Genomic DNA, 12023 nt, shown 5'->3' with positions numbered 1-12023 from the left:
ATTTGGCATACTACTGGTGCAAATGTCAACCTTTTAATTCACCACTGTACGAGTCTTTCAACAATCAAGAGGAGAAGCCGAAGTCTCAGACCCGGGAACCTCTGATTAAACGATCCATGCTTGAATCATATATTAGCAGTATGTAGTACATATTAACAATGTGTATATCATTTTTTCTCAGTCTTGATGATGTGATTTTCTTTGCTTATCAATTTTGTTCACTTTTCATAGCAAATCTGATTTCTATATGTTGTAGATGAAGTCCACCCAACATAATTCAAAACCCGCAGAAATTTTGGTTCGATATTGTATCTCCAAAAATCAAATTTGTGGATCTTACATCTCCCTCATGTGCTTATCTCTCAAAGTAACTTGTAGGTATTAATTCAAGGAAACCTTCTAGCTTTCGATATAACGAATCAATTTGTATATGAATACCTTCACCTTTGAAGCTCTTCACATCTTGTATCCTCAGGCTTGAAATTCAAGAAATTCTCTGACTTGATTGATCATCATCAGCGAATCATCCATGTGATCTTTTTTCTTTCCCACATTTCAATAGGCCAGAGATATAAATCAAATGGTCTTTGATTATGAGAGTTGCAGTGAGAAGCCGACTGATGGAAGACACGTGCACGACAAAGTCCTGGAGTATATGTAGCATGGTTCAGGGCGAAGTGACAGATTGGGAACAACTAGGAACAATGAGTATGAGTGATAGCTTGCTGCTGTCGACATCATGGTCATGGTAGGTCAAATTCACGGACTATGGCAGCTACACGGAGATGAGCGAAAGGTCTTATGTGATGGCCAAAAGGGTGTATGTCCAAAAGTCATATGGCTTGATAATTTTACATACACAGGAGATCTTGGCTAAAGCCATATTCTCATGGCTTATAGTGGGTTTTATCAGGATTTTCTCAGTCTCAGGTTTGTCTCAGGCGGCCCCCGGATCCTCTAGTCTACCGCCCGGAAGTCCAGATCCCATTTTTGGCTGTAAATCTTGATTCTGGACTTCCGGGCACATGCCCGGGCAGCCATCCAACTTTGAACCCTTTGTGAGCCAGATATCCAGGCTCCTCAAGCAAGTTAGCCAGACGTCAAACGTTCAGCAGCTCCCCCGTTTCATCATCCAAACTCGCAAGGCTACATTTCAATCTGATGCCTCTTTTTACTCAAAAACATGACCTCAGAAGATCCATTCAAGTAGCCCGACACTCAAGAAAACCGCTTGCTCACAACAAAGTACCCTTCTTCGCAACCTTAGATCTCGATATTGCTGGGTTCCAGTTTCTTTTCCGAATGATTCACACTTTGAAAACCTTTCGCGAAGCTATCACCGAGGACGATCGAAGGAAGGCGGCTCTCACGCATCTTGTAGCTCTTATTGAGTTACTACCAGCCTTGGATCAAAGCTACAACCTCCTTCGCTTGGGATATCAACTTCGCAGAAAGGCCACTTCAGAACTTGCAATTCTGGACGAAGCCCTCACCATCTTAAATCATAAACGGTTCTTTTTAAACAGGATCTCTTGTGGACGCAAGGAATTGCAAAACGCTTGGTTTTCCCAAGTGCTGATAGTAGGAGGTGATGGATTCATCAAGCTAGTGAGTCAGTTTAAAGAATTGCCTTTTCATTTTTGTCATACTTAGTCAGGATGCTTTTTAGGCCCGAATGTTGAAGAGAGCTTTCAACGACCTGATTGATTTGATCAAGGACCATCCAATCTTCCATAACAACTCCCACATGAAGCAAGCCCCCGTTTGATGGCAGGCGTTGGTTGCCCTGGCAAACTTAGGAACCGGTGGTAATGGTGGTGACCATTTCCACCTGGCGAGGATGTTCAATTGCTCAGGTATGTTTCTCTTTCAGACATTGATTTCGAGGGTACAAATTTGATTCAACCTGCCTTCACAGAAGGGAGTGTCCAAAATTGGACCACTCGATTCATCTTAGCTGTACTCGATTTGAAATCAAAATACAAGCGCTGGCCTTCGCCTCAAGAACGTTTGGCTTTGCAAGAAGCAATTAGCTCAATTTCATTCTTCAAATGTTGTGTAGGCTTTGTAGATGGCACTCTAATTCCGCTGGCTGCTGCACCTCGTGAAAATCCGGAAGACTATCGGACCCGGAAGAATTTTTATGCGTACACCATCATGCTTGTATGCGACATTCATTGCCGGGTGACTTATTATGAGTTGGGCTGGTGTGGTAGTGTACATGACCAACGGGTCTTCAGGTCTTCACAGGTGAGTAATGTCTGTGATATATCTATCGGATACATACTGATGTCTCTTAATGATCTTTAGTAAATATAGCTCTTTGAAGAACCCGATAAATTTTTCGATGATGAAGAATATCTTTTGGCAGACTCTGGTTACACGGTGTCTGATGTTGTAATACCTTGTCTCAGGCAGTGTCGAGGTCACAGCTTGCGGTCAGACGAAGACGCTTTCAATAAGGCAATCAGTGCAATACAAGTTATAATCGAGCATTGTAGTGGAATGGTCAAGGGACGTTTCCAATCTTTGAAAGAACTTCGATCGGTTATCAGCAACGCTCTATTGGCCTTACGTGCTAATCAGTGGATTGAAGCATGTTTGATCTTACATAATTTCTCCTTTCAATCAAAGAGTTGTGGTCTGGAGTTTTGGGAAACATAAGTGCTGGTCTTGCACCAGAAACAAGAGCACGACAACCCCCTCGCAATGCTCCTGCGTTTGAAGACGATGAAGCTATTATTAGGACTGGTTGCAACACGAGTAGAAGGGATCAATTTTTTGCGGAATTTTTGGAAACAAGGAATAATGATTAAATTAAATTTCTTTTGATGTTAACAGAATATGTAAATATGATAGTTTCAGAAATTGCAATTAAAACCATTTTGTCTTTAAAAATTGTGACTTTGACCAAAATTTTAGAGATGAAATCATCATGTGATATGATGACTGGATACAAGTGAACTCATTTTTTGGTAATACTTTGAGTGGGTGAATCAAATAGTATCAATTTCATTTAAATATAAATTTCAAGATCAACGTGTATTTGAAAAGCAACTTGTTGCTAAATTGTAAATACAATTTCATTTAGAGTAATATCCAATCAACATTTCTAAAAATTCAAAAATTTAAATACAGATTCAAAATCACACATCTACGAGTGATTTTATAACTATTTTATAACTATTTCACTCATCAGATAAACTTTCTTTAAATTCAATATACCCTTGTTTATTTATCAATCAATCTATAAAGATACCCTCTTTTATCTATAAACAATTTCTTCATATTTCATTTCAATTTTTTTTCAATTTGGCTTGTAGAATAATTTTCTTAAGTTAATTGGGGACCTGATGGATTTATCAAAGTCATATAGTATGTCAGAAGTTGAACGATATAACCATATATATTATATTTCACGTATAAATAAAAATCACACTAACCTTGAGCCGCCATTAAGTCACACTTGAACTTGATTGGACCATTGCTTGCGCTTGCTGAGCTGCAAGCATAGCATCATGTATATTCAGATTATGCTCTTGCATTAATGTACTGATGAGTTGAGCATTTCTCGATACTTGTTGATGTTCCATCTCAGCCTTCATTTGCTGGATTTCAAGTAAGTTCTTCTCCTTTCGAGAATCTAAGTCAAATCGTTCACTACTCAATTTGACATCAGCCAATTCAATTTCAATTGAGGATTTCTTTTTGAATTGTTCTTCACTTAAGACGGGTTGTGATGCAGGTTGTCCAAACATAGCTGAAGTCATATTGACAGCGAGTTGAGTCAAATGTTCCATGTTTTTCCCATGGTTGATAACCGCCTCACGCTCAATTGTTGAGGTGAAAGTATCTGCACCGGCGGAGGATGATCCATAATTTCGTCCTTCGAGAAGGCCTTGAATTGAAGATGCTGAACCAGATTGGCGTGCTTGCTTGCTCGTGGTCGATTGGCTTGCTGATTCCAAAGAATGTTTTGAAGAAGTGCGTTTGAGGGAACTGGAAGATATTTGAGCTTGAGACCGAGTTTGAGAAGATTGATAAGCTCTGATTGGTGTGTAAGTATCACTAATGCCAGGAGTGTCATCAAAGTTGTCGTTCATAACTCTTCTCATCTCCTCCATAGTACAGTCATCTCTGACATAACCCATACCCAAAAAATGTTGCCCAAAAGTATGGGTTTTGCTAGAGTATAGGTTACCTCAATCTCTGTCAAAAGCCGTAATTATATATTTGCAGACAAAATATGGGTTATGACAAAGATTGTACAAAACAAAAAATTGACTTCTTGGGAAACCTTGAATAAAATATCAGAAAGAGTTGCTGCACTGCTTTGCAGCTTTAACATGTAGCAATTGGCAGTGTTTAACAGAGGCTTGGATGGCCCTTTCATACCCCTGCACTTCTTGTGCATTGTCACTTTCCAAGTAAGATAGCATGATATCTGAGGCTTTGTCGTGGTGGTGGAGGTATATTTCCTACTATAGACTCTTTTTCATTTGCTTCTTGTTGCATAATTTCAAATTTCTTGAAATTTTTCCTAATCTTCCTCAATATTGGCCACAATGTATTTGGACGGTTTGGAGGAAGTGTAATATAAACTAGCCAAATTGGGCGGCGGGCGCCGCACTCATGAAACTCCCAGTGCAAGGGATGGTGGTGGATATCTCGGCTCAAACAGGGTAATTGGTTAGGTTACAACAAAGCAGACTCTATTTCATAACCTAATGGAGCATATTTTATGTATCAGGATCTCCACAATGTTACCCTAAGTGAATTACAGGGTCAAGTGACGTAAAAATAAATCAAGGACACCTGAGGGAGGGCTTCCATATGGTTACTTCTGGTAGCAAGCAACAGGGAGGGGATTAGGCAGGGCTTGGTGATGATGCTGCTTGTGAGCTCAAACTGTGGTGGGATCAAGGATTTTGCAGGATGGTGGTGATGCTGAACAGGTGTGCATGCATAAAATACTCTATCTTGTTTATTATTTATGGTACTCAAACCAAGTATGTGCTACATACATTCTTTTGGTGTGGAAAAACAAATATATTTTTGGCCTCATTTTCCCCATCAAAAAAAGCATGAAAATCCTGTACATGTACATACTCCCTTTGAGTACGGTGATTATAGGAGTAGTCATGAAGTAACACACAAACAAAGATAGTTGTCTATGACCATATAACAACAGTGAGGCTCATAAATACAATGTGGGTGTGGTTGCTTAGGATATGCAGTTAAACTCAGAGGATTTTTCCCTGATGATACACCAAGTATTTGCAATGCACTTGTAATATTAACCTCTCTTGCTTACCTCAGATGCTTTTTGTATTCCCTTCCTTGCCATCTGCCTGTTATTTCATCTGATAATCCCAATTTTAATGATTTATCTCAGAAGTCATTGTCTTGATCAATCTGATGTATGAAGTCATAAATTGTACGTGAATTTTAAGCATGTATCCTGAGTTTATCTGCATTGGATTATCTACTTTCTCAAACTCATCCTTCAAGAGGAGCTTGTTCATTCATAATTTTTTTTGAATCTAGATCAATCAGAGATTGTGATACCGGCACATACACAAATCAAGGAAACTGATCACAAATATCTTTCAACAACTGATAGTTGCATACATTTTTTCAAACTATTCTGTTCAAATTTAATGACATGGGTTTGACTGTTTGAATTTCCTGATTTCTATTTTCCTGACTGTAAAGTATTTCCACTTTGCAATGATATCAAGATTTAATTTTGTTCTCTAGAACTTGAAGCTTTGATCATACATGGTCAATTAAGACCATTCTTCCAAGAACAAAAATACTGGATAGCAAAATCAAATCAATAGCCGCGTGCTAACCTGACCCGATTCAAAACATCCACTTGACCCGCTGGACTTTTTGGCTGGAAGCTGTCAAGAACTGTCAATGGATTCACGTGGTGGGCGCGGGGTTTGGATTTAAGGCGCTCTCGGTGCGCCTTTTTGAACCTTCAAAAGGCACGCCTGTAGTGGGGCGCCAACTTTTGGGTATGCAAAATCAAAAAAAAACAGAAAAATTGATAAAACAACCTTGAAAAATGTGGAAAGGGAGAATCAATGATCATTTCTTTCAGATGGATGTGCATTACTAAGAATGTTCTTGGAGTCTTGGAATACGGATCTGATAGCATGTGCTAAAGCACTGATAAGCAACCACTCGAACAACAACTTCTAAAGATAATAACTCTGACCTAATTAAGGATTCAGATAGATAATGTATTAGTTATAAGTTATTGCTGACTGATAACTGATCTTTGGATTCTGTAAGAGATAGATGTTTCTCTTCCCAAAGATAATGATTTATATTCACCTGATAGCATGTGCTAAAGCACTGATAAGCAACCACTCGAACAACAACTTCTAAAGATAATAACACTACCCCAAATATAATGTAATCCCAACAGATTTCAAAAATGATGTTATTACAAAAATAAATTACAGATTACAAAAATAGAATGTTATTACAAAAATGAAACATGTAGATACACCAAGCATCATCATAGTAGATGTCACAAAGTCTCAATAACCACATTTAGGACCAGCCATTCAGTTTGATATTCAGAGGAGCAAGGCTTTATTTCAGTGTTTCAAAAATTTCTCACATTACAAAAATCCCCTCAGAGATTACGTAAATACCCTAGACATCACAAAAACACCTACATTACACAAGTGTAGGCCAGGTTTTTTAAATTTCTGGGTTTGATAAGGAATAAAGAAAGAGGTCAGATGGAGTCTGAAATTTGATGTTTGTGCAAAACCTTGTTCCAACAGAAATATAAGTACTCTTGGTTTGAATTTTAATCCGCAAGAAACTGAAGTGCAGCAGGTAAAATAAACAATTTTGCTTGGAATGACTAGCTCGGGGGTTGTAGGTTCAAGATTTGATGCAGCATGAGCCTCCTCCAAATAACAAGTGCATTTCCTGTGTTGAATGCGGTGAGGATATGAAGAAGAGGAATAGAATCAAAAATCAAGTGGATGGTATCATAATAACATTTGGAGTGATTGGATTTAGTCAAAATATATGTACTCACGTCTCCCTTGAAAGTGTTGCTGCAAGTTTTGCAAGCTCTTTAACTGGAGCGGTCATCCAAAGACCACAACATGCAAGTGTATGCAAACACCCGGTGAGACTTGCTAAGCACAGAAAGGATGTCCTCGACCTCGGTGATTAAGGTGTTGACAGTACTGTTTATTATATCAAGCTCATTCAAATTGCATTTTGTAATGAAAATGAAATTTAAGCACAGTATGAATAATCCATGATACTCAGCAATTCTCATCCATGAGTAGGACACTTGTGTCTTGGAGATTCCCAAAAAGCCAAACCTTCGGCAAGAGTCTATCTCAAGTTGATGAAGTCAAACTGCAGGAACTGGCGTGCCAGTCATTCTATTTGTTATGAAACTGACTCAAATTTCATATGATCATTGGGCAATGATGGACTTCTCCCTTCTACAGTTAATTAAGAATAGAATCATTCAGATTTATTGACCCACATATATATGTAACAGTGCGCAAATTATGATAGTGCGGTCTTTCAACAGATTTACACCTGCATCTCTGATATTCCACAAGTGCAGTCTTCCTACAGTCTACAAATTGAATCATTTCGTGAGTCACACACAATTAATCTTAAAGATGGCTGGTTTGTATTCAGAGTTTATATGCAGGTTAACTCCTGGTGTGTTATCTTTTGCAAAGCATCTTTCGAGTGGAGTTTGGCAGGGTACAATTACTCTCTTGTGGTTTGAAATTTGTTGGCATCCGATTCTCCCCAACAAACTCTGGACTCTTCAGATTTCCTTGCTTTCCAACTTTGTCTTCCGTTCTCTTACCATTGTCTTCCATTCTCTCAACTTTGTCTTTACTCGCCTGCATTACACACAAGTGTAATTTGGGATACACTCTCTTCCTTGAAATTGACTTAGTCACTGAACAAGAGTATGTATGTGTCTTCTTAATTGCCTTTCTGTCCATCAACTATGGCTTAATTGTCTTCACGCTTGGTTTGACTATCAATGCAGACAGTGATATGCCCAAAGTACTTGACCCAAGCGCTCCAGGGGTGAGCAAGCAGATGTTGATTGACTGGATGCACATCAATCATCCTCTGACTCCCTTCAATACGAGGCTCGGGATAAACGAAATCGCAGTTACGGTGCGGAGGATGCAACCTGAATGTAAGTGCTCTATTGTACATGGTTGGAAGCTTTTTAATACTCATCTGGTTCTAATATCATACATCAATAGTCTTTCCCGATCCTCATAGCAAGGCACCGGCTCTCAATCCCAGCATTACGATTCAACCTCTCTGTGGAGAACCTACAACTAAAGTGAAATCTGAATCACAAGCTAAAAATCGCCATCCCATTCGCGTCCCTCCAATCCCAACAGGTAGATCTCGCCACCTGCAAATCGAGACCCTCAGAACACCTCAGGAAGGTTCAAGTGTCGTTGAAAACACCGTCGATATGGATTGGAGCCGAAAGCGCATTGCTTCTGCAGAACTCAAACCAAATGTGAAGCATGTCAAGGTGGAAGGTGCGCATTCCATTTATTCCGCTTTTATCCTCAGATCAAGCAAGACCTCTGATTGGTCATAAATGCTTTTTTAGAGGTTGATCAGGCAATGCCCATACGGAAGACCAAGACCAAATCGTCTGAAAAGAAAGTGAGTTCTTTTTTACTTTTCACATCTATCATCTTTGGCCATTAAAACAAATGCGTCCTGCTTTCAAAGAGCCCACGAATTTTACAATTTAAACCAGTCTGTGGTGGCGTACCTGGAGTTAGTGATTTTGATACTGTACACAGATTCTTGAGCATATCGCTAGGATCAGGTATATGTATTATTGGTCCTTATGGGTCACTGTCTGACTCATGTTTATCTCAGGTGTCCCAAGGTTCAGGAGATGTCAACGGAAGTAGCAAAATCGATCGTTTTGAAGAGGACTTGAGTGATTCGAAGCTCAATCAAGGATCTTCAAAAAGGTCTTCAAAAGCCGTTTCATTCTCAGCTAAAGACATCCAAACGAAGGCCAGAAAGGAACCTTGTGTCTCGAGCAAGGGTGAGAATATTAAAGACAAACAGGTTGGGGACTTGATAGACTTTTCGGATTCAGAGATCATGGACACTGGAAATCTAGGTATGTATTCTGAGTCTTACCTCGTTTCTTGCTTGAATTTGACTGAAACAATATTGCCCCTTCAGTTATCGGCAAGGAAACTCCACCAATCGCCTTCACAAAGTCCAACAAGGCTTTGAACACAGCCAAAGGCAGCGCAAAATCCGGGGTTGATATATTTCTTGAAGAAAGAGGCCGCGAAGAACGCAGTAAGTCTTCTAGATCTCTTCATACATCTTGTACACTTTGCTCACATATGTTTGCATGATTCTCCCCCCAAGTCTCTGCGCTTGAATGCTCTACAACCCAGTTGGGTGAAAAACTCAAATTAAATACAACAAATTGTTTTCGACACAGTATGCAGCTTGAAAAGCATGGTTTGTCTGTTTGCGATCTCATGTGATACTATGCAGATCATCCAGCTGAATGATGCTTACCAGATCACTCGATTTCCAACATGCAAAGCAACATGGACCGCGTTGAACGTGTTGAAAGCAAAGTCTTGGCAATCGCAACACTTGAAGAGAAGTTCAAGTCCTTGGAACACGAGGTGATCAAATTACGTACTCAGTTGGGGAGAGCAATGCGGGAGATCTCTACCCATGAGGATATGTTTGTGAGGCTTATGGAGCCAGCGGAAGTGGAAACAAGCTCGGAAGATGATGATTCCAATGCTAACGAGTCTTAAAATGCTCTACTCTTTCCTTGTGCCACCATTTTCATCTTTCTGGTAATATGAAATGATCATACCGGACATCAATGTATATGTATAAGATTTGCGATTTATCACAAATCTTATCTTTCACTCACTTTCCCATGTATGTTTAGGGGGAGGTATACACTTTCCATCTTTGATTAGTCTATTAGTCAAGAGTCCGATAAGTACTAAATTGCTATATATCTGACTATTGAAATAAAAGAAGCGTTTTGTGAACTGACATACGTATATGTTGTAAAAGCTCCTTGATCACTCAATTTGCTGAAGAATTGATTAACACACACCGGCATCAAGATGAAATGTTTTGAATTTTCTTTGTCTTTGACCCGTATTCTCTCAACTTGTCATAAACAGTATTCTCGCACTGATGCAGAGGTTAAAACTAACTGGCAATAAATCATCGTGATGGAAGGTATACAGTGATGATCCAGGAAGGCCGTGTGGTCATGAGAAACTCTTGTAATTGAGATTTCGGTATATATCAACATATATCAAATGTTCCAAAGAGCTCTGAAATCCAATGATTACCATGACCCTCAATGAAAGTCTTGCTCACATACACTAGAAGGAAGTTGATAGGATTTGCGAACAATCTTTGCAAGTAAGCTTTGGCTAGTAAGGAATGAAGACAAAACACATCACTGACATCTCCTTTATGAAACAATGAGAAACTGATCGTACCTATGAAATCTTTGCTAAAAAGTAATCAAATTAAAATTGATAGTCATTACTTGCAACGAGATTGCAACAAATGATCAAGAGGATCTTGATTCTCTTTTGTTGTGACCTAGATGAAAATAACATAAAGGATTCAATTTCGATAAATAACAAGCCTCTTTTTGCTTGACTTCACCTTGTGATGACTCTGATAATGATTTTGATCGCAGCAACAGTTGCCAAATCACCTGATCAAGTTCTTCACAATGATCTCTAGGAAACTCAAGTTGTCTCAAAGAGACCTCTTATAACCTCCAGCCCCAAATTTGGATCGTTTGTTTGTTTCTTTCCAAGGGCTGCAGATCTAGATTTTCACATTACCTGTAGACGTTTTCTCACCCATTCACCCCTTAATACACACATGCCACCAAAACCAAGGGCCAGCCGGAAGCTTCCTTCAAGCAATCGGATCACTCGAAAGCAAGCCACCGATTCTAGACCTGAAGATAACACTGATGAGCCAGCTGTGGTGGCACTGTCAAAGAAACGGAAAAATCGACCAGTGGAACCAGATGAAGGTGAGATGAAGCCTCCGTGTACTGGTTGTCCACATACGAAGCTTTTTTATTCTAATCTCACGTTGATACCTTTTCTGGTGTAGAAGAAGGCTCCGAAGAAGCTCTTGAAGAGATCGATGTATCAGGAAAGCGGTCGCGAACACGTCTCTTGGAGCTCCTTGACAATCACATCACCAAGAAGAAAGCAAGACATTCAAAGAAAAAAACAGCAAAAAAACGGCCTCGTTCAGGTGTGGTTGAAAACAAACATGTGACTGTTCGATCTCCAGAAGTTACTTCTGATACAATTCCAAGTACCAAAGTCAACTACAACAAATTTGACAAGCATGAGCTGGTAGAGATTTTGCGTGATGTCGGCATAGACGCTTCTGGAATGGAAAAAGATAGATTGGTTGAAACTTGCGGATTTTACATAGATCTTAGTGAGTTTTGTCTATCTCAACTTGAATGATTGAACCACACACAAAGGTCACTAACTTGATTGGGCTCTGAGTTGTGCTCCCCACGAGTTTGGTTCAACAAGAGCCCAAGGTGCCAATCCAGTCAACATCGCAGATCAGGGGCAAACAAGCATCTTTCACTTTCGAAGTAACATCAAAAGAAGTAGATAAGGGTTTGTTTCTGTCTCATTCGCCCTGTTCCTGTTGATTGTGGAATCAGCTAATCAAGATCTCTTGTCAACCAATAGACTTACAAACCGGTTCCAAGAACCTCTCTGAATCTTCTGTACCAGGTGAGTTTCTGCTTTGTACATTGCATCATTCGAGTGATAATGATGTTTAATAGCATGGCTATATTCTCTCTAGGTGGATCAACTGGCGATATCATTGTGGATGAGCCTTCGGACACGTTCATCCCCAGCTTAGACACGGGCGACTTAGTACCCTCGCCCCAACCAACATCTTTA

General features: G+C 39.6%; 2 protein-coding genes across 2 annotated transcripts in view; both read left to right on the top strand.

The window, feature by feature from the left end:
* Positions 1–8205: 8205 nt before the first annotated feature.
* Positions 8206–9851, top strand: MELLADRAFT_91921 (uncharacterized protein; the record flags this gene model as incomplete). Its single annotated transcript, XM_007415023.1, has 8 exons — positions 8206–8218; positions 8289–8579; positions 8654–8709; positions 8779–8878; positions 8942–9184; positions 9250–9372; positions 9445–9540; positions 9604–9851. 8 exons carry the CDS (start codon positions 8206–8208, stop codon positions 9849–9851), a joined length of 1170 nt encoding a protein of 389 aa, XP_007415085.1.
* Positions 9852–10959: 1108 nt separating this feature from the next.
* MELLADRAFT_110763 (uncharacterized protein) overlaps positions 10960–12023 on the top strand; it is a gene marked incomplete at both ends in the record, with an annotated part of 2558 nt that continues 1494 nt past the window's right edge. The window contains 3 exons of the mRNA XM_007415024.1: positions 10960–11116; positions 11200–11538; positions 11923–11996. Of these exons, the coding sequence (XP_007415086.1) occupies positions 10960–11116; positions 11200–11538; positions 11923–11996 (570 nt within the window). The remainder of the gene's footprint in view (positions 11117–11199; positions 11539–11922; positions 11997–12023) is intronic.

Source organism: Melampsora larici-populina, assembly GCF_000204055.1.
Source record: "Melampsora larici-populina 98AG31 unplaced genomic scaffold MELLAscaffold_47, whole genome shotgun sequence".
NCBI lineage: Eukaryota > Fungi > Basidiomycota > Pucciniomycetes > Pucciniales > Melampsoraceae > Melampsora > Melampsora laricis-populina.
This window is presented reverse-complemented; position numbering and strand designations above follow the sequence as displayed.